A 24,288-nucleotide genomic window follows, 5' to 3' on the forward strand; every position below is an offset into this window, starting at 1 on the left:
ACAACTGAACCTGCCCTGAACATAAGATTCAGTTGCATGGGGACAGACAGGATCAGCTGATGTCCCTCCCTCAATTCCTGCAATGATGGGAGGTCTAAGGTTTAGTTCTAAAGCTCGGTCTTCTGCAGGAGTGAGGGTTGCTAGAGGAGGCCCACCACCAGTAGCAGCAATAGCTCTTTTCTTTCTGGCTGCTACAATATTTCTTGCAGTTCATTTATATCATAATACACACTAAAATATGTAATTTAACATTTTCCTGCACGTTAGACTAACCAATTGGAACTTCACTCACCATTCCGGTATATTTTTATATTTAACCTTTACCTGCTGCCATGTTTTTTAACTACCACCATGTTGCTTGTAAATCAGGATATAATTATTAATTTTCTTTATTTATTATAGCATGTTGGAATGCCAATGAATGCATTAAATAATATGATTACACATTTAATTGCTCTGCAATTTTCTGCCAGGCAGCTTGAATAGAAAAGCCTGGCTTGAATTAATGGGAACAGGTTGCGTCTGGATTTCGTTAGTGTAACTGAACTAGCTGGAAGTGAATTGTTTGGCTAACTCAAATAAGCGCCACTTTTTTAAACTCGCTTCGTGAACCAGTAATCTGGTCTTTAAATTAAGTTATTGTTTGAAAACACCTGACTAACTTGAATTTTTTCAGAATCCTAAAGGTTTACATACTTTAGCCACCTACATATTTGTAATGCTTTGCTGATGAGAAAAAAACTGAGTGAGCTCATACTTGCTAAAACTACTAGAGGTCAAAACACATATGTTAATTATAACACACACACACACACACACACACACATAAACATATATTTAAAAAAAAAACAAAAAAAAAACTTTAAAATGTAAAAGCAGAAAAGAATCTTCACACAACACAAACTGACCAAAGTCTTTTTTAATAACTTACAAAGAATATGTTTTAAACTGGTTTCATCCTTTAAAAAGCCACCTGGTCGAGTGGGAAGACCGGAAGTGTAATGCTGATGTATCTGGAATGTTTTGTTTTTACTACAAAGTCATTTTTGACTAAAATGTAGCTTCCCCTGTAAAACTCATTAGATGTCACATTAACAGAAATACAGCAATTATTATTACTAACACAACAGTGGAAAATAGTTTAATATGCAGGATTTTGTCAGATTGTTAGTTCAAATATAAAATACATAAACAAATATAAAACAGCTAGTGAAAAAAGGTCCAGATTCAGGTTTGTTTGTTTGCATTTACGGTTTGCTACGAAAGTACATAATATACAAAACAATTTAATACTTTAAACTTATTAGGTTCTTCCTAAAACAACCTCTAATCAAACAGAAAATCAGATTTCATTTCATACAGCAAAATACGTTTTCGTGTTTGGGGAGGATAAGGCAGGCGGGTCATAGGCACGAGTCAATGGTCTTTTAGGGGTGCAGGGGCCAGATTTCAAGTATCGATGCTAATTTAATAAAGGGTGACGTGAAGACTGATCAGCATAGAAACAGAATCCCACTAACCAATCAATCAGGTAAATTGATGAAACCAAGGCAATCGTGATCACAGCTGATTACAGAACAAACTGACAGACCACAGAAAAGTCCAGATATAAACAGTTCAGTTTTTGGGTTTGTTTGCAGCTCTGGTGTGTTTTAGGGCTCGAGTTGGTGCTTCTTGGAACACCGAACACTGATGTGGACAAGGGGCGAAGTTCGAGTGGGTTATATAGTGGAGTTTTGGGGCAGACTGTAGGGTGAAGGTTAGGGTGGAGTTTTGGGGGTGGAGTGTGGAAAAGGAGGTTTGGGTAAAAGGCTTTTGGGTGGGGTCTGGGAGTCATGATTGTGCAGATCAGCCGCTCTGGGCCCAGGCGCTGATATCCTCTGAGCCGGGCGGTGGGGTTCCATTCAGAAGGCTGGATAGGGAAAGGTCCACAAAAGGACTGGCAGCAGAAATGGGCGAGGCATTGGCACCGTGGCCGTTTCCACCGCTAGCGGCTGTTTTTCATGGCATCCTTGGCAGCAAGTATGAGTGGAGTGAGGCTGGACAGAGGTTTGGCCAGTTTCAGGAAAGGATGCTGCAGAAGAATGGAGATGTTAGAACAGGAATAGCAAATGATCTTTACATTGTATCAGAACTTCAAACGCAAACCCAAATCAGAAAAAAGTATGGACAGTAGAGAAAATGGAATAAAAGTGCTTCATTTCATGCAAAAAGTCTATTAGGGGTGGGATGTCTAGGTCTAATTGAGGTCTAATTTTTGCTTATTGCCTGACTACCTAAAGTAAAATACCTGTAATGATCATAATAAATCCTGCTTTTTAATAGGCCCTTTGACACTACATCTTACCAGTTACATGGAAAGCAGAAACAATAAGGTCATTAAAATGTTATGACTGACCGGTGTCATGTAATGTAGCTGGTTTTAATGTTGTGGCTGATTTGTCTTTGATTTACATATAATATACAATATTTAATATTTAGCTATACATTTTAATAGACTTCCCAATGCTTTATATATTTATATATTTACACACAGGAATGGGTTCCCCAGAGTGGCTTACCTGATATTTAAGCGCAAGTAAATTTTAATATTTCCCCTTAGAATAATAATAATAATAATAACAATAATAATATTTTCCACTCAACATCTAAATCTCTTCTCTTAGGTCTGTTTTACTTCTCAAGCCCCACAGTTGGGAGTAACCTTGCACTTGGAAGGCTATAACAGCATATCTGACTGAGACACATTAATAGTAGTGAACCAGGCAGCGATTGGTCTGGACTGAACCAGGTAGAGCTTAGCTTGTGCCGATATTTTGCATCTGTTTGTCTCCGTGTTGCGTTTTCAGCTAAAGCTAATGTTTAGAAAATCGAATTTGTGAATCAATTCAGAATCGCCACTTCCAAATTAAGATGCATCTAAGAATCTAAAAATAGTCCCCCACTCCTAGCTAACATACATCCATTCCTGCATTTACAGCCTGCAACATATTTAAAGAAGTAATGTGGGTAAATTTACAATTTATAATGATCGGTTACAACATATATCTTCAGAAGAAATAATATTAGTCAATGAAAAAGACTATCAGCAACATGGCCAACAGCCAGTGTCTGTCATGGGGTTGAATCTGTACCCCTCTTGTGATGGTAGCATTAAAAGTAGCAGAAAAGTACATTGAGATGTTTTCAACAAGACAATGCACACAATCACATGCTGCACACATTTCAAAGACATGGCCTGCCTGCCGTCCAAACCGTCCTCTGAAGAGAACAGAAAATGTGAGGGGGGAATTTAGGCCTAAAATGCAGGAATATATATATATAATTTATATGCATGGATATACAGTGGGTACGGAAAGTATTCAGACCCCTTTACATTTTTTACTCTTTGTTTCATTGCAGCTATTTGCTAAAATAAAAAAAGTTATTTATTTTTTATTAATGTACACTCAGCACCTTGACAGAAATAAAACAGAAAGGTAGAATTTTTGGCACATTTATTAAAAAAGAAAAACTAAAATATCACGTGGTCATAAGTATTCAGACCCTTTGCTGTGACGCTCATATTAACTCTTCTGATCCTAATTGAGATGGTTTTATTCCTTCACTAGAGTCCAGCTATTTGACGTTAATTCTAAGCGTGTGTCTGGAGAAAACCAGGCACTGCTCATCCCCTGCCCAATACAATCCCAACTCTTTGACCATTCTTGACTGGCCCAGCCAGAGCCCTGACCTAAACCCTGTTGAGCATCTCTAATGAGATCTGAAAATGGCTGTCCACCAACGTTTACCATCCAACCTGACGGAACTGGAGAGGATCTGCAAGGAAGAATGGCAGAGGATCCCCCAAAAAATTGTTGCATCGTTCCCAAGAAGACTGTACTGTACTGCTCAAAAGGGTGCTTCCACTCAACACTGAGCAAAGGGTCTGAATACTTATGATCATGTGATATTTCAGTTTTTCTTTTTGTAATAAATTTTCAAAAATGTCTACCTTTCTGTTTTTTCCTGTCAATAGAAGAGTGCTGAGTGTCCATTAATGAGAAACAAAATGATTTTTTTTTTTATTTTGGCAAACGGCTGCAATGAAACAAAGAGTGAAAAATTCAACGGGGTCTGAATACTTTCTGTAACCACTGTATGTCAATAAATAAAATAAAGTTGACCAGACAAAACATGAAATATCTTTGGTTTATACCGTTGAGCAATGAAATAAAAGTCAAAGTAAAGTCAAGGTAAAAACTCATTCGTTTTTTCAGTTGCTATACAAATACACATTTTTATATACATGTAGACATTCACATTAAGCTTGACCTAAAGTTCTAAGGTTCTATAAGTTCTATAAGAGGCTCACCTGAAGGAGCTCTTTGCCTCCACCCCTTTTCTCCACATCCATCTCCAGGCAGCGGTTCAGGAAGTCCCGGAAAATAGGGGAAAGTTTCTCTGGGTTCTGCAGCTCAGGGGTGCCGTTAGTGGCAATAAGATATAATGCCTGGAGAATGAGTGAGGAATCATGTTTAGGTCTTGATTTTTTATTTATTTATTTTTTTCTACAATCTGAAATCACAAATCTTACCCTCAGAGGATTCTCATTGAGGTACGGAGGTTCTCCCTCCACCATCTCTATGGCCATGATTCCCAGGGACCAGATGTCCACTTTGGGGCCGTAAGCTTTACGAGTGACCACTTCAGGGGCCATCCAGTAGGGGGTGCCCACCATGGTACTGCGTTTACTCTGCTCTGGAGTGATCTGAGCGCAGAAGCCAAAATCCGCTACACAGCACAAAAAAATAAAACACAGAACACATGGTTACACTCAGTGTGTCATAAAACACCTCCAGAGCAGCTGAGTATAATTAGGAACTGTAACAGAGCTGAATATTATTAATACAATGAGAATAGTGATGCCAAATCACTACTGGCGATTTCAATACCTTAAACCTTTTAGGAGATGAACAGATTTGCTGTAAAGAAGGTTTAAAGTAGAAGATAAACTCACTCAGTTTGACAGAGCCATCCATGCCCAACAGCACGTTGTCACTCTTGATGTCTCTGTGAATCACCTGGTTAGCGTGCAGGAACTCCAGAGCCTGAAGACACTGAGGAAGAATCCGAGACAAGACATGAAAATCTAGAGCAAGGCCTTAAAATATCTACTCTTGGCTACCTGGGCTCAGCTCATGATGCCCCATATGTTAACTGTGTGCCAGTTATAGAATGCTACTAAACTGACGGTTTAACAGGTATTACAGGAGCTAAAATGTTGCATTAAAGGTGCAGTACCTCTCTGCATACTGCAGCAATCTGAGCCTCGTCCATGCAGGTTTCTGTCACCACGTCTGTGAGGGAACCTCCAGCTAAATACTCCATCACCACAAACAACTCCTCACCTACCAGGAAACTACACACACACACACACACTTCAACATCAGAATAAAAGCACTTTCCAAACCTGATCATTCATTATTACCAGTGTCGCATAGTGAAACAAAGATACTGGAACTTGCACACCCAGTATCTCAGTATCAGCAACAGAGAGCACAGATACCATGATTCAGTTACTGATGCAAATGTCCACCATTAGATGAGGCTTGACTGAAGACAGTAACATGACCACAGTATGGAACTATTGAGGCCAATTTATACTTCTGCTTTGAATCAGCAGGTTTTCAAAGATGTAGCCTGTGTGAGCGGTCATACTGTGGGAATGTGTGGGCAAAAACACGAAGCTCAGGGAACAATCACAGCTCACATTTTTGTAGAGGTGCACATCAGATTACAGTGTAGGGTCCGTGTCTAAGCTCTCTAATGTACCGAACCGTGGGGTATATACCTGAGGTTTTTATATAGTCGAAGAATATCAAGTGTGCAGGTGTCCTTGTGTCACAATGTTTTCTTTTATTCATAACCAGTTTACTCAATTGTTGTTCTTTCCAGCTTATTATATTACATTAAATTATATTATATTATATTATATTATATTTTTCATCCCACTTTTCTCCCAAGTTTAGCTAGATATTATAAAAGTGAGCTAAAGAAATCCATCAGAGAAGTGATAATAATAAATAGTAAAAATAACACCAGCAACAAAAACTAACAGTAGTACACTGTGATAGAATCTAACACATAAGAACATGATGGGGAAAGATAAGGGTGAAAAAGTGTGAAGGCTGATCAGGGTGGGAGAGGACTGGGGTGGAGGCTGATCAGGGTGGGAGAGGACTGGGGTGGAGGCTGATCAGGGTGGGAGAGGACTGGGGTGGAGGCTGATCAGGGTGGGAGAGGACTGGGGTGGAGGCTGATCAGGGTGGGAGAGGACTGGGGTGGAGGCTGATCAGGCTGAAGGTTCAAAGTCTAAACCCACCTGTCTAAGAAGTTCACGATGTTCGGGTTCTTCAGCTCTTTCATCACTAAAATCTCGTTAATAATCAGCTCCTTCTTCGGCTGTTTCTGTAGGTTTATCTGCTTTATGGCCACCTGCACGCGCACACGCACACGCACACACACACACACACACACACAAACAATACAAATTCCTTTATTGTCATTGCACATGTACAACGAGATTCAGTGTGCTCTTCTTAGGATATGATATAAGAAAACCTAAATAATAAATAAATGATGTTAAAAATGTAACAAATACATTTAACTTTTCAAACTGACATTTACATGTGTCTGATCTCATCTGTAAATCATCAATGTGTAATTAATTACAGTAGAACTACAAATTTCAGTGTTCCATTTAATGATAGCATCAAATCAGCTGATGGAATTGATGTACCGTAATTTTCTCAAAAATTGACAGTGCATCTTAATCCGTTGCATCTTATGTTTGAATTCTGGCTGTCCTTAGTAATCTGAACCGATTGTATGTGTTTTTCACCACACCTTGGTGAAGCTGCATATTCTGGCTGTCAATCTGCTGACACAGTTTATTTAATTTTGAGATATTTGCATTATTTTTGTAATATTATTGTTTTTCTACTGTTGTAAAACAACCTTTCTTTTTTATATTTTTAAATTCATTAGATTATATTTTGGGTTTAGTTTAGTTGGCCATTTTCCAACGTAATATTATTATTATTAGTTACTATCAAATTTTGTGAATAATTTTTCATTCTTTGATTGGCTCTTCATTGTATTTGCTTTACTTGTGATGTTTATTCGTTTGGGTTTGGTTTCTTTAAGTGTGTGTACTAGGCTTATCAGTTTTTTGTTTATTGGTTTGCTTATATATATATATATATATATATATATATATATATATATATATATATATATATATATATATATATATATATATATATATATATATATATATATAATTGTGGTCCTAATTGGTGAAGTTTCTTTTGATATTATTTTGTGCGGGAATTTGCATTATTTATTTGTTTTGGTTAAATATTATTTTTTCTGTTGGGATTTGTCTTGTTTTCCTTGTTAATTTTGGTGGCTGCTAGCGTGTAGCTTTTTGCTAGCTTCTTTGTTACTTAGCATACAGAACTTCTCACAGATCTTTTTAATGAATGTTGATTTATTAATTTAATAGCTGTACCCAAGTATTAAGCCAGGCGTACCCTGAGTGATTTTTTTTGGGGTGTGTTGTGGAGATCTCACACTGCTGCACGTTTGAATGGTTTGTCGTGTCCGAACAACGACAGATGCACCTGAAGCTCATTCTTACTCATTCTCTCTCTCTCTCTCTCATCGTGCAAGTGCAGTTTTGCAAATAAAAAAAACGAAAAGAAAAAAGCACTTCCACTAAACATGAATTTATTTTATTTCACTTCTTTATTATTTAACTGAAACTTGATTTTTTTATATTTGAAAAACATCAAAGCACATTGTCAGCATGCTCTCGCGCCTCTTCACCATATAAAACTCAGTTCAGTTAAATAAACTTAAGATGAGTAAAGTTCATCAAATATTGTCAAAGATAAAGGAGAGGCTGAGGTTTTAGTGTGCTGTTTCCATGATTTGAAACTAATGTGGATCTATGCTGCTATTTCAGATATTTGTGTTATATTTTACAATATTTATATTAATTATATTTTGTTTTTCTAATGTGTTGAGTTTTTAGTTTTTATCTTTAAAAAAAATTAAGATTAAATTTTGTTAGTTTTTTTAAGTTTAGTTTAGTTGGTTGTTTTCCAATTTCATATTTATTTTTCTGTTATTATTTTTACAAAATTATATTTTGTAAAATAGGCCATTTTCTGATGCAACACATTATGGTCCGAAAAATATGGTAATTATAATTGTGTATAACTGTGAAGAATAATAAAATAATTACAAGTAATTGCACTTTTAATAGTGGCAAAATTTTGTAATTAACATTGCTTTGACATTTATTGCATTAATTGGATTAGATTAATGTTACTGTGATTATTATCATTGCTGTGATTATTAGCAGTGTGTCCTTACTGGTGTAAAAAGTGCTGTGATTAGTGACAGTGTAGAGCAGGGGTGTTTAATTCTGTTTACTGAAGAAGCCTATAGTAGTTCTGTCAGTGTTTTATCAACAACTGAAAGACAAAACAAATTACACACACTAGTATATTTCAACAATATGTATTGTTTTAAATAGACCTGTCACAATAATTACATTATCAACCTATCATAAAATAAATGGAAACACCCTCAATAATTTAACATATCGAGTCTAATAATGTGAATCAGTATGTTCACTTTGTTTCAAAATGCTATTTTTATTCTATTTGATTTTATTTATATTAGATTTAGGCCTGCCTGTCATAATAATAACTACATGAATGATAAATCGTACAATATATGGAGAAATGTTTGCTTGGCCAAAATATCAGCTTTTTTTTTAAACAGTCGTTTTATTTTATTTAATATTATTACTGTATCAGACTTTATTATGTTGTGGGTAAAACTGATGGGGGAAGTTGGCAGTGCTTTTTGTCCCCTGGGGGTTGCCGTAGTTTCGAGGTAGGGTTGTTTTGGGAGTAGAGAGAGCGCGCCTGCGAGCGAGGGAGTTTGAGGGAGTTGCACTCTTGTCTCGGTTGCTTCTCTTTTTTTTCTGGTGCGCACCATCTGTATTAGCTTTTCTCGCTTTATTCTCTGACTTCTCACCCCCTGTGTGGCTCCACGCTCTCGCGTCTGCACAGATCTGATTGGCCGAGGAGAGCGTTTGGTGATCCTACAACACACGTGATTGATCTGGAAGTTTACTGCGCTGTAAAGCACGTAAACCATAAAGACAATAAACGTTCCGCCGCTTTAAATGAACCCTGTCTGAATTAAATCCTTCTCAGTAGTTTATCGGTTTGGGTCCGGATCGGACAACGTCTGGTTCCGGACCCGGACCGCAGTCCGCCTATTAGTGACCCTCGGTGTAGAGTTTGTTCTGCTCACCTCTTGTCCTGTTGCAACATCTATTGCAGTAAAAACAGTTCCTGACGCCCTGCAAAGACCATACACACAAACACAGTTACACACTGACCACACACACTCTCACAACATCTACTGCTTTAACTCCAATGCTAATGTTAAATATCTTCTAAACAAATCAGTCACACACTTTTCTTATCATCTGATCTGATCTATTTTTTCCCCACTTTTCTCTCGTGTATTCATTCCCAGAACACCTCTAACACATTCAGCTGAACACACAGCCACGCTACTGACACACACACACTCACTCACTCACCCCTGTCCAATCTTCTCATATCGAGTGTACTTCTTCTTGGGGTCTCCAATGCTCACTATTGTTCCTAAAAACAAACCAAATATATAGACAGATGATCAAAACTGTAATTAGAGCAGAACAAGTTCTTTACTGGTTCTGTAGTAACATATTCTTACTCAGTTTTTCCATGATCTCCTCATCAGTCATCTTTCCTTTGGGGTTCTTCTTCTGCCGGTCTGCAGCTCTGGAGGCGTCGGAGTCAGCACTGGCTGCAGGCAGGGGTAGTGGGTCGATCATAGAGGGTCGGGTCAGAACCTGGAACGGTTCAGAATAAACTTTATTATGGTAATCACAAGAATACAAACATTTTCACCACCTTCATCATTAAAGATCTGGTATTTTGTAGTATTATGTATTTGGTATTTAATGTTAATGGAAAATAATGTTTTATTTGAAGATAAAGTGTCACTCACAGATTTGGTGTGTTCAGGGCGGGGTGCAACTATAGGTGGGGGTGCATCGTCATCATCTTGATCATCAAACTCCTTGGCACCTCCGGGCGACGGCTCTGAACCCTTCATTGCTGGTGGAGCATCTTTATCTGCACAAGTGTTAGAGAAATTATACTGGTGTGACCACCCTGTACAGATTTCAACTGTTTACACATTGAGTTCTTCTGATTTCTAGACAAATATACCATATTCAGAAAACCTGTAATACTTTAAACTATTTACCTGTAAAGCTGAGGTATTTCTGTTTGCCGTTGCCCGTTGAATCGTAAAATTTGAGGACGTCCAGCACTGCCTGAGGATTCTTTTTCTGCTCAGATTTGGTGATGTTGGAGGTCTGCAAGAGTCGAGCCCACTGCTCTGGCATGCCCTGCACATCACAAACACACAAGAAACACAAGACACTACATCAAAAGGTTACGTTGTGTTATTTTTTAAAGGTGGAGTAACAGTAGTTGTGTAGAACCAAAAACACTTAAATAAGCTCACAATTAAATGAAGACAAATTAAACAGCACATGCATCTGACTTACTGTGAATTCTCCTGTAACGGCATCAAAACCCACATGAATAGTGTGTTCAAAGTCAGAGGGAGGAGAAATCTCAGGCCTCTCCTTATCTTTATCTTTCTTTCTTCCTCCTAAAAAAGAGAGAGAAAGGGAAGGGGTCGATATAAGCAGTGTCAATTTAAATAGAAGCATTTTAGATTCGTTTGTAATTTCAGGCAGTTTTAAAAGAGGTTTGCACACCTAAACTACTCTAAAAAACAGCACAAAGACCACAATGGGTTTTTTTCAGCATCAGATACTTATTAGAATACTGGTAGGTTATTGGCTTGGTATCAGTTTACTACCTCTACATAAACTGCCTGTTTTCCACCTGAAAGAAATGAGATGTACAGGGCTAGAGTAGTAACATTACCTGAGGTAAATTAGCTCTCACATTATCTTGTTTACCATAAGTCTGGCTGCCTATCTCTATGTAAATTTCTATGTACAAGTCATGTGTGATCTACTCATGAGCCTTGTGTGGGTGTGTTTTTTTTCTTTACTCAATATGGCTTTAGTTTCAACCTAAAAATTGTTTGATAAATGCATTAGGAAATCATTACAGAATGGATGCTGAAGTAAAGCTGGCCATTTCAGGTTTAGAAAATTAAGGAAAGGAGAAAAACATCGTAATATCAGGAAGGATTTGGGGTATGGTGGATGAGTGTAAGCTCTGACCTTTCTCTGCAGGAAAGATGATGGAGATGATTTTGTTGCGAGAGGGCTTCTTCTCCTCGGGGACGGAGGGAAGGGGTTTGGAGCTGTGATTGGTTGGAGCTCCATCTTTACTGCCTGTGCTGCTCATCCTGACTGGGGGGGCGGGGGGTTTGTCCTCCAGCTCACCGTTATCGGACATGACAGATAAACACACACACCCACGGAGCTACCGCGCTTCACGCACCGACCTGCAGGGGGAGACAGAGATAGCGTTTATCATCACACTGTTCTAGAGGGGAAGAACAGAGAGTGTTTCATCCATCGTCCTGCAGGGGGAGACAGAGTGTGTTAATTTATCTCGCCATCCTGCAGGGGGAGACAGAGAGACCATTTATTAACCCATCGTCCTGCAGGGGGAGACATAGAGAACGTTTATTAAACGCATTGTCCAACAGGGGAGGACCAAGTGTTAATGCAGAGACTAAAAAGACCAATTTATACCACATCAAATTGACACCATTGCTGTGATGATGTGAATCCAATGATCTTGGATTAGTAAAAACTAGGAGTGTGACTTTAAAATTCACAGTTCGGTTCACACCTAGGTATAAACCCCACAGTTTGAGAGAGAGAGACACATGGCGTGAAAGAGAGAGAGACAGACGGCATGAGTTAAGGAGAGAGAAAGAGCAGGCGAGAGAGAGACAGACGGTGTGAGTGACTGAGAGAGAGAGAGAGAGAGAGAGAGAGAGAGAGAGAGAGAGAGAGAGAGGGAGACAGTATGCGTGAATGATCTGTGTTTCTGCGTGCACTCTCTGCTCCTGTGCTCCACTCTCTGGTGCACTGTTTTCAGTCAGAGCTAAATGTATCAGTGCATGCTATGGGCTGTCAGTAGCAAGTGGCTAATAGCAACAGTGCTAGAGCTACACTTTCCGGGTTACATTCACTGGTTTCACAAGTCTCCAATAGACTGCCTGTACCGGGTATTCTGCATGCGTTTGCACGTAACAAATGTGAACCCCTCCCGCTACAGTATGTAAAGAATACACATTCCTTTACACCCCTAGTAAAAACATCAACAAACAACACTAGACATCATCATGCAGCCAATCAGAGCGAGGTGGGTCTAAACTGTAGGGCTGCAGAAAAACATAACATAAACAGAGCTGTGCACAACAGACAAAACTGTATTTAGTTAATATTAAAACTAAATCTCATAACTGCCACAAACAACACTGGTCTGTAATGAAGAGGCGATAAAAAGAACACTGAAGCAGAAGGAGAAGCAACCCTCACTGACTGCACAATCATCACTCTGATCAGACATGGCCATTGACCACTCTGATCACCGCGGCTTTAAAGAGCCAGAAGATGAGCCGGTTCTTACGGTTCTCCCTGAAAGCAGCTTTTTAACCAAATAAGGTTAAATCCTGTTTCACCTCAGAGCTCAACTGAACTGAGACACGCTGTGACCTCAACACTACCACAACTACTTCCTGTTTCACTGATAAAACTCATCGTTTTACATACACACATAGCACAATCAATAAGAAAAACACTGAGTTTAAGAAATCTGATAAACAGAGAAACATGCCAGTCTAAACACCACAATTAAACACCTTGCTTTAATACGACCTCTAAACTCAGCATGAAAAATATAACCTTGTCTAAAATCTGAATAAACAACACCTTGACAAAACAGTGCACTTCATCATCTCCTTAATTAACCAGTGGGCTTAAACAATGTGACTAGATAATGTCATGACAAAACATCACCTTCACTAAATACAGTCCATAAACAACAACATAACTAACAGTGCCTAAATACTGTGACTAAACAACACCTGAACTAAACAGTGCCTAAACACTAAACAACTAAACAATACCTTGACTAAATATCACAGACTACACAGTGCCTAAATACTGTCTATAAACAAAATCATAACTAACTACCTAAATACTGTGATTAAACAACACCTAAACTAGCAGTGCATAAATACTGTGCCTAAACAACACCTAAACTAGCAGTGCCTAAATACTGTGATTAAACAACACCTAAACTAGCAGTGCATAAATACTGTGCCTAAAGAACACCTAAACTAGCGGTGCATAAATACTGTGCCTAAACAACACCTAAACTAGCAGTGCCTAAATACTGTGCCTAAACAACACCTAAACTAGCAGTGCCTAAATACTGTGCCTAAACAACACCTAAACTAGCAGTGCCTAAATACTGTGCCTAAACACCTAAACTAGCGGTGCATAAATACTGTGCCTAAACACCTAAACTAGCGGTGCATAAATACAGTGACTAAATATCACCTTGACTAAATAGTGGCTAAATACTTTGACTAAAGAACAGAAACTATCAGTTCCTAAATACTGTGCCTAAACAACACCTAAACTAGCAGTGCCTAAATATTGCGACTAAACAACACCTAAACTAGCAGTGCCTAAATACTGTGCCTAAACACCTAAACTAGCGGTGCATAAATACTGTGCCTAAACAACACCTAAACTAGCAGTGCCTAAATACTGTGCTTAAGCAACACCTAAATTAGTAGTGCCTAAATACTGTGCTTAAGCAACACCTAAACTAGCAGTGCCTAAATACTGTGCCTAAACAACACCTAAACTAGCAGTGCCTAAATACTGTGCCTAAACAACACCTAAACTAGCGGTGCACAAATACAGTGACTAAATATTACATTACATTACATTACATTTGGCAGACGCTTTTGTCCAAAGCGACTTACAATAGTCAAGTACAATGTAAAATAAGTTTAAAGGAAAAACATCTTTGGATAGGGATAAAAGGAGGACAAAGGGGAATAATAGGATAGAGGAGTGAAGGAGAGGAAGAAGGAAATGAGGTTAGAAGTAGTTAGTGTGTTAGAGGTGTTAAGAGAGTAAGTGCTCTTTGAAGAGATCTGTCTTCAGGAGTTTATTAAAGATAGCGAGAGATTCTCCTGATCTGGTAGTGGAAGGTAGTTTGTTCCACCATTGGGGAACTCTGTATGAGAACAGTCTGGATTGCTTTGTGTGAATGTTTGGCAAAGCGAGGCGACGTTCATTGGAGGAGCGCAGCGGCCGGGAGGTAGCGTAAGCCTTCAGGAGCGAGTGCAGGTAGGAAGGAGCCTGTTCTGTCATCACCTTGTAGGCGATTGTAAGAGTTTTGAATTTGATGCGAGCATCAACTGGTAGCCAATGGAGATCAATGAGCAGCGGGGTGACATGTGCCCGTTTTGGCTGGTTGAAGACCAGACGTGCTGCTGCGTTCTGGATCATCTGGAGTGGTTTTACTACACAGGCCGGGAGGCCAGTTAGCAGGGCATTGCAGTAGTCGAGGCGTGAGATGACGACCGCTTGCACCAGGAGTTGGGTGGCCTGTTGCGTCAGGAACGGTCTAATTTTTCGGATGTTATAGAGCGCAAAGCGGCAGGACCGAGCAACTGAGGCCACATGGTGCGTGAAGGATATCACCTTGACTAAATAGTGCCTAAATACTGTGACTAAAGAACAGAAACTATCAGTGCCTAAATACTGTGCCTAAACAACACCTAAACTAGCAGTGCCTAAATATTGCGACTAAACAACACCTAAACTAGCAGTGCCTAAACAACACCTAAACTAGCAATGTCTAAATACTGTGCCTAAGCAACACCTAAACTAGCAGTGCCTAAATACTGTGCCTAAACAACACCTAAACTAGCAGTGCCTAGATACTGTGCCTAAGCAACACCTAAACTAGCAGTGCCTAAATACTGTGCCTAAACAACACCTAAACTAGCAGTGCCTAGATACTGTGCCTAAGCAACACCTAAACTAGCAGTGCCTAAATACTGTGCCTAAACAACACCTAAACTAGCGGTGCATAAATACAGTGACTAAATATCACCTTGACTAAATAGTGCCTAAATACTGTGACTAAAGAACAGAAACTAGCAGTGCCTAAATATTGCGACTAAACAACACCTAAACTAGCAGTGCCTAAATACTGTGCCTAAACACCTAAACTAGCGGTGCATAAATACTGTGCCTAAACACCTAAACTAGCGGTGCATAAATACTGTGCCTAAACAACACCTAAACTAGCTGTGCCTAAATACTGTGCCTAAACAACACCTAAACTAGCGGTGCATAAATATTGCGACTAAACAAAACCTAAATTAGTAGTGCCTAAATACTGTGACTAAAAAACACATAATCTAACAGTGCATAAATACTTTGACTAAACCACACATTCACAAAACAGTGCCTAAATACTGTGACTAAGCTACACCTAGACTAGTGTGGAACAGTTTTTAAATACTTTACCTAAACTGTGACCAAATGCTATTACTACACAATACCTAGATGAAATAACACCTTGACTTAACATTACTTCAACATTACCTTGACTAAGACAACACGCCTAAACAATGTGACTAAACTTCACTGCGTCTTAAATTTTTTTTAAGTTGTGAGTAAAAAAAAAATAAGCACCTTAACAAAACACTTTGACTAACCATTCCTTTCAAAGGAAAATCTGCATAAAAAACGTTGTGTACTCCCAGACTATGCTTAAATTCTGTCTGTAAAACTGACCCAATAGCTAAACAACACCTTAACTAACTAAAACCAGCACTTCAACATGACTAAACAGCGTGCCTGAATAACGTGACTGAACAACACCTCGGCTAAACACTGAGCAAAACAATGTGACTGAACAATACTATGACTAAACACCTTAACTTAACACTGTTCTTCAACATTATCCCTAAACTAACCTATACAAATCCATGAATAAAAAAATTACTGTGACTATAAAAACACTGCGACTTTAAACATCTGTGAATAAACACCTTAACTTAACACTCAAACACTCAAAATCACCTTGACTAAGAGCTGTATCTAAAGAATTGTGTTTTTTATCCACAGTATTAAAAAAACTACACCAACACAACCTACAACACAACACTCACTGTTAAAACTGCAGCATAAATCCACAAATAAAGATTATTACACCAAAAGAGTAAAGGTCCAGCTCCATGAAGACAGCTCACCCCTTGAACCCGTGCCAGGTGCGGTGAGGTGCCCACTGGTCCAGGCTGGCGTCGGGGTGGGCACGGAGTGTGGTCCACTCACAGTATGTTCAACTCTAAGTAAAACCCACTGAAGAGTTTGCTCAAACACACACACACACACACACACACACACACACACACACACACACACACACACACACACGAGTTTGCACAGGCAGCTTCATTCCACACACTCACACAGCGAGTGCAGTCATGTCCACATTGCTGTGATAACACACACCCCGCCCAGCGCCCTGAGGCTAAAGAAACTTAACTGGGCTTGATGTTATGCTCACACACGCCCATACTGTCGTATTCGACCAGGTAAAAATCAGCCTGTAGCCTGTTCAAACTCACTGCTACAGCACCTTAACAGAGACGTGACTTCACAGAAAACACAGTTCCACAGTTCTGAATCTGGACTAAACCTTCAGTTACAAAAGAGTGACCACACTACATCACACCTTCAACCACCGACATCTCCATCTACCAATGATCCACCAAAATCCACCACTGATCCATCCTTCATCCATTAGCATTTACTTCTGATACACCATTATCTACTACTGATCCACCCTCAAACCACTGTTGATCCACTACTATCTAACAATGAACCATCACTGATTTACCATTGATCCACCACCAACCTACCATTGATGCACTACAATCTACTAGTATCCTACCACCTCCACCACTGATCCATCCCTGATCTGTCTCTATTTACTACTGCTACACCATTATCATCTATTACCCCTCAATCTATCATTTATCCACTACTATCTACCAATAAACTAGCGCTAATCTACCACTGATGCGTTACCAATAACTACTGATCTAGCGGATTTACTACTGGTCCACCTGAGACCCATCACTGATCCACTACTATCTACCACTGATCCACACCAACCTACCATTGTTCCGCCACAATCTACTGCTGATCCACCTCCGACCCACTACTATCTACATGTAATCCACTACTACTATCTACAGTGGTGTGAAAAAGTGTTTGCCCCCTTGCTGATTTCTTTCATGTTTTTCACACTTAAATGTTTTGGAACATCAAACCAATTTAAATATTAGTCAAAGACAACACAGGTAAACACAAAATGCTATTTTTAAATGAAGGTGTGTGGCCCTGTGTGAAAAAGTGATTGCCCCCTTGTTAAAACATACCATCACTGCGGTTTCAGACACCTGAGTACACTGTCTCTAGCCACACCCAGGCCTGATATATACCACACCTGTTCTCAATCAAGACATCACTTAAATAGGACCTGCCTGACAAAGTGAAGTCCAACAAAATATCCTTAAAAGCTACACATCATGCCGAGATCCAAAGAAATTCAGGAACAATTGAGAAAGAAGGTAATTGAGATCTATCAGTCTGTAAAGGATCCTAAAGCCATTTCCAAAGCCTTGGGAATCCAGTGAACCACAGTGAAAGCCATTGTCCACAAATGGTGAAGACATGGAACAGTGGTAAACCTTCCCAGGAGTGACCGGCCGCCCAAAATTACCGCAAGAGCGCAGCGACGACTTATCCAAGAGGTCACAAAAGACCCCACAACAACATCCAAAGAACTGCAGGCCTCACTTGCCTCAGATAAGGGAGTGTTCATGCCTCCACCATCAGAAAAAGACTGGGCAAAAATGGCCTACATGGAAGAGTTCCTATACGAAAACCACTGCTGAGCTGAACATTAAAGCTCGTCTCAATTTTTCCAGAACACATCTTGATGATCCCCAGACTTTTGGGAAAACATTCTGTGGACCGATGAGACAAAAGTTGAACTCTTTGGAAGGTGTGTATCCCAGTACATCTGGCGTAAAAGAAACACTGCATTCCAGAAAAAGAACACTATACCAACAGTAAAACATGGTGGTGGTAGTGTGATGGTCTGGGGCTGATTTGCTGCATCAGGGCCTGGAAGACTTGCTGTAATAAATGGAACTATGAATTCTGCTGTCAACCAAAAGATCCTGAAGGAGAATGTCTGACCATCTGCAGGGCTCCAGACAAAAAAAAATGTTTAAGGAGCCAGTGGCTCCTAAAATAAATAATTTGGGCGCCAATATTTTTTTTCCAAGTGCCAAACAATAATGCTGAGTCTTTACTGCAGAAGGTGTGCTTATGGTACACTCCAACTCCACACCAATTGCTTTCAGCTTAGGCTTGCTTTTGGGGCTAATTGGAAGGGATTTTTGAGTGTTCAGGATTGCCAGTTCCAGTCTTTGAGGCAAACAATGAAATGAGAGAATATGTTTTCCTATCTCACTTCTAAAGAGTGCCCCTTGTTCTGTCGAGTTGTGCTACCTTGTCAAACCGTGCTACCCTAGTGTATATTTAACGATAAAAACTCAAAAGAAGCTCAATGTTAGAGCATGTTTGCAGTAGAAGTCCCCAGTAGATGTAGTGTTAGTATATTTTTATAACATATATCACTGTATCACGGTAAATTTAAGGCAATGAGAGTTCGTTACAAACTGCTTTTGCTTTTTTGTATTTAAATTATAATTAAGAAATTATTGTATTTATTATTATTATTATTATTATTAATTTGTATTTACACTCTTGTGCAATGACAGTGAGTCCAGGTTGTTTTATGCACAAAAAATAGATTTGTTATAAAAAAAAACACGAGAAATTATCAAAACGTGTAGGTTTGCACTTGCGCAGTGCCTTTAGGAAGCATGTATTGATGGGTAGCATAACTTGACAAAACACCGGTACACCGGTAGACCACCAGAAACGTGTCTTCAATAAGCGATTACGTAAAACTGCCGGGCACATCAGTCCCACAGTCAGTGATTACAGAGATATACTTAGCTTTCTGGGCTTCTGTCACGATCTGCGCTTTGACGTTGTCTGCTATAACGTTACATCCTACAAACTCGGCACAAGCTGAGTCATTATCATATGTTTTCGACACATCCAGTCCATTTTTTTCTTATTAACAAGACGGGGTAGTTTCTCACGTGCATGTAGGCTCTATTAAATTTAATTTTTCAGTTTTATCACATGTGCGAGCTAAGGGAGGTTTTGTCGGAGCACACTAAAAAACGTCGCGTGCATTTTTATGCTTTCGACTCTCTCCGTGTTTTTTCTTTTTTTTTAAACGATGCGTTCCTGGTTAAAAATCCGTGTTTCCAGCGATATCTTCGCTTACTTTTGAACTGAATTCGCAGTACATTGTCTGCTTTACGTTGTCATACCTGAGCCACGCAAACTCCTGCAGCCAAGAAGTTTTGAAATGTCTGTGGTTGTACTTTTCTTGGATGTTCATCTTCGTCTGCATTTTCCAGTGCAAACTGCGCGCCAATGGATAAAAGCTCAGCTTAGCTACGCTGCTGTGGTAGTTACGTTTTAGGTAAAGCAAGGCTTTTTTTTTTTAGGTAGGCAAAAACGTCCATATGATTGGGCGCCGTAGTATAGTTACGACGATAAACACAACCAAAAAAAAGGAAAAAAAAAATAAAAATAATAATAAATAAACGCAAAAAACCCTACTTTGCCACCTGTCGCCACTGGCGACTTAATTAATTTTATAAATCGCAAAAAAATATTTTTGGTCGCATTTGCGACCATTTTAGTCGCAGTCTGGAGCCCTGATCTGTTTGTGACCTCAAGCTGAAACGAACTTGGGTTCTGCAGCAGGACAATAATCCAAAACATACCAGCAAGTGCACCCCTGAATGGCTGAAGAAAAACAAAATGAAGACTTTGAAGTGGCCTAGTCAAAACTATCTACATTTGATCCACTACTATCTATGTCTGAACCACTACTATCTACGTCTGATCCACTACTATCTACGTCTGATCCACTACTATCTACGTCTGATCCACTACTATCTACGTCTGATCCACTACTATCTACGTCTGATCCACTACTATCTACGTCTGATCCACTACTATCTACGTCTGATCCACTACTATCTACGTCTGATCCACTACTATCTACATTTGATCATTTAATCCACTATCTACATGTAATTCACTACTATCTATATCTGATCCACTACTATCTACATCTGATCCACTACTATCTACATCTGATCCACTACTATCTACATCTGATCCACTACTATCTACCACTGATTCACTACTATCTACCACTGATTCACTACTATCTACATCTGATCCACTACTATCTACATCTGATCCACTACTATCTACCACTGATTCACTACTATCTACATCTGATCCACTACTATCTACGTCTGATCCACTACTATCTACGTCTGATCCACTACTATCTACGTCTGATCCACTACTATCTACGTCTGATCCACTACTATCTACATTTGATCATTTAATCCACTATCTACATGTAATTCACTACTATCTATATCTGATCCACTACTATCTACACGTGATCCACTACTATCTACACGTGATCCACTACTATCTACATCTGATCCACTACTATCTACATCTGATCCACTACTATCTACATCTGATCCACTACTATCTACACGTGATCCACTACTATCTACATCTGATCCACTACTATCTACATCTGATCCACTACTATCTACATCTGATCCACTACTATCTACATCTGATCCACTACTATCTACATCTGATCCACTACTATCTACATCTGATCCACTACTATCTACCACTGATCCACTACTATCTAAGTCTGATCCACTTCTATCTATGTCTGGTCCACTTCTATCTACATCTGATTTACAACCATCTACTACTGATCCACCCCAGATGCACCACTGATCCACAACTATCTACATTTACCACGACCACTATCTACGTTTAATCCTCCACTGTCTATGTCTGATCCACCTCCATCTAATATCGGTGGACTACTTCCTATTACTAATTTGCCACCGACAACCACCCTCTATTCCTGACTCCTCACAGACCTGCTACTAATACAGTATTTAAAAAACCTAGCAATGAACCTGACCAAAAACCCCAGTCTCCAAATCTACACTCCCCTTACCCATTCCCACCTCCATGCCCCAGTCTCCGGTGCAATTCTCAGAGATGATTCTGAGAGTGGGTGTGTCAATAAGCCCCACCTAATGAAATTAACTTTAACTTTAAGTTTAATGGGGAATTGTGACAGTAACGTTTCTGAACCTTTTAGAGAAGTGAAGAATCAGGATGTTCATGCATACAGAATATGAACATACATACATACACACACACACACATAGCCAGCTCAGCATATTCCAGTGAGTGACATCAAGTCTGAACTTGTTTAGTTACAATCCGCAACTTAGAGATGCGTTTTCTCTCCAACACACGCACACACACACACACACAAACAAACACATACACAATGACGTGTGTAATATTGCTAATACAGCTACTAAACACAAAATAGAACAAAAAAGTACTAACAACAGCATTACTTTTAAACGTTAAACATCTCAAATACAATACACATAAATACTAATAACATTGCTGTTGTTTACAGAGGTTGTATGGTTCTGATTATCTATACTGTAGATTATGATATTATTTATATGTTTTTGATATGGAAGTGTTTTAACACTATGCACTGTGGCTCTCTCACCTCTCAACTCACTGTAGACAGTCTGTCAGAGGTTAGATTCTTCTAATCCACACATACAATACTCTCACTCACTCTCTCTCTCTCTTACACACACACAGAGCTGAAAAACTGAGCCTCCATTTCCCATCACTCACTTCCTGTCCACATCTGATTGGCAGTTGGATAACAGAAGCATTTCCTGTTCCTGAGAGAGCTCTTCTGACCGCTTCGACTCGGCCTGACCGATCAAGCCGAGCAGCGCAGAGCTTACGCCTCTTTCTCTAGCAGATGTGAGGAACTGTTTACAGGAAGAGAGAGCAACTCGCTTTTGTGTTTCAGCCTCTATAAAAGGAAATTCTCTACAAGACTTCCTGAAGAGAGAACAGCCGTCTATTCCCTCCTCCACCACCGGGGAGCGCCATTCACAGCAGCAAATCTTAGACAGAAAGCAAAACACAGGAGGCCTGGAGAGAAAGTGATTTGAATACTAAACAGAGCACTTTATTTAACAACTTCACATCCCGTCAATTACCATCTCAAATCATCAAAACTGGCTCATAAGAGTGGTAAACACTCTACAATAAAACACTGTCCCAAAAACACAATTAAAACCATCACAAAACGTCCAACACTGTCACATGAGTATCAAATATTGTTTAACTAAACATATACAGATGTATAATGTGTAAATAGATCTATTTTGTGTGTATATTATGCACTGCTCTGACTGATCAATTCATCAGTTCATCCAGCTTTCTGTCTGTCTACATGTGTACCACTCCATCTACCTGCCTGTTCAATTACCCATCCACCTCTTTATCTATTTACCTACTGATTAATTTGTTGACCTGTCCCTGTAAGTTAAGACACACCCCCATGCTAATAAGAGCTCATCATGCAAATCTGACTTTACTCAAACCCTGTTTCTGTGTTTTTAAGGTAAAAATGTATCAAAACAAATGAACAGGTGTGAAGATGGAAGTCAGTAAACATGACAATCAGAAACTGTTCATGATCCTAACAACATTGACAAACTGGGAAACACATAATTTAAGCAGTGTTTACACTGCAAAGTGCAGGAAACCTGATCCAGTTCATTTAGATTCAGTCTGATTCAAATTCAGATTCACTTTGTATCCAGTCTTAAGTCTGATCACACTAGACCCTGTAGAATCTGAATCTGATCTAGTCTCGTCCTAATTCTGATTCTGTGCAGAATTCTCAGCATAAATAAAATTCTAAGTCTAAATCCTATACTGTCCAAACCTGATCCACTCTAAATGTGATACAATCTGAATCAGATCTCTTATCTGAGGTCTGATTCAGATTTGTTCCGTGTAAATCTGACCCGGTCATTCTAGTCTGAGTTTGTATTCAATCCTAAATCTGATCCAGTCTGAAGTCTGATTCAGTTTTGTCAGTGTAACCTGTTCTTGTCTTTTCCAGTCATTTGTTTCCAGTCCTAAATGTGTATAAATCGAAATAAATCTGAATCTAATCTCTGATCTTAAGTCTAATTCAGTTTTGGTCAGTATAAATCTGATCCAGGCTTTCCCAGTCCTAAATCTTATCCAGTCTCAGTATGAATCTGGTCTCTGACATGAAGTCTAATTCAGATTTGGTCAGTGTAAATCTTATCCTGACTTTTCCAGTCCTGAGTCTGATCCAGTACCAAGTATGATCAGATTTGAATCTGATCCAGTCTCAGTGTGAATCTGATTAGTTTTTGCTAAAGTTTAGCATTAGCAGTAACTAGCATTAGCATTTCTGAACTCACCAGCAGATCCTCGGCAGGGGTCTTCAGCTTCTGCGTCTGGGGGTCTCGGGGGCTGTCGGGGCAGGGGTCAGGGGGTCGGTGTTTCCAGCTGAAGCTGGTTGTAGAGGTGTGAAGTTTGTTTTCTGGTGAAGTTCTGCGGCTCGGACTGCGCTGCGATGGCGGAGCGGAACTAGCGACCCGCCCAGTGAGCTACAGCTACAACCCGCCTCACAGCAGCTTCTTAACCCCCCGCACTGACAATCACAGCCCACACACTCCCTCACACTCCCTCACACTCACTGCTGCACTCACACTCACCCACCAACAAAACTTCCAACTAACTACCTAAACTCTGCTAACGGGCTCCGGCCATACGCTCCGCCGAGTCCTCGAGCATGATGGGAATTGTAGTGCGGGAAGATCGCGGAAGCCGTGGTGAGGTGCAGAAAAAGAACTACAACTCCCAACAACACCCGCTAAAACTTACCGAAAGGAAAGCAGAGGGCTGGACTTTCCATTCACTGCCACACTGGGTGGACAGAAAAACGGAAACACCAGATTGCACACTCACACTTCATTTGA

General features: G+C 39.6%; 1 protein-coding gene across 3 annotated transcripts; it reads right to left on the reverse strand.

The window, feature by feature from the left end:
• Positions 1–904: 904 nt before the first annotated feature.
• pak2a (p21 protein (Cdc42/Rac)-activated kinase 2a) lies at positions 905–24,098 on the reverse strand. Of its 3 annotated transcripts, none has more exons than XM_049482735.1 (14): positions 23,728–24,098; positions 11,387–11,613; positions 10,694–10,800; positions 10,387–10,531; positions 10,126–10,253; positions 9,829–9,967; positions 9,674–9,737; positions 9,379–9,427; positions 6,365–6,477; positions 5,284–5,401; positions 5,000–5,099; positions 4,577–4,773; positions 4,355–4,492; positions 905–2,074 (listed from the first exon to the last, which is right to left on the reverse strand). In XM_049482735.1, exons 2-14 carry the CDS (start codon positions 11,562–11,564, stop codon positions 1,988–1,990), a joined length of 1,563 nt encoding a protein of 520 aa, XP_049338692.1. In that variant the 5' UTR covers positions 11,565–11,613; positions 23,728–24,098; the 3' UTR covers positions 905–1,987. The 3 variants fall into 3 exon arrangements, with proteins under 3 accessions (XP_049338692.1, XP_022541380.2, XP_049338693.1); XM_022685659.2 differs by lacking the exon at positions 23,728–24,098 and adding an exon at positions 22,106–22,203; XM_049482736.1 differs by lacking the exon at positions 23,728–24,098 and adding an exon at positions 16,411–16,531.
• Positions 24,099–24,288: the final 190 nt, after the last annotated feature.

Source organism: Astyanax mexicanus, chromosome 8 (assembly GCF_023375975.1).
Source record: "Astyanax mexicanus isolate ESR-SI-001 chromosome 8, AstMex3_surface, whole genome shotgun sequence".
Taxonomy (NCBI): Eukaryota; Metazoa; Chordata; class Actinopteri; order Characiformes; family Acestrorhamphidae; genus Astyanax; species Astyanax mexicanus.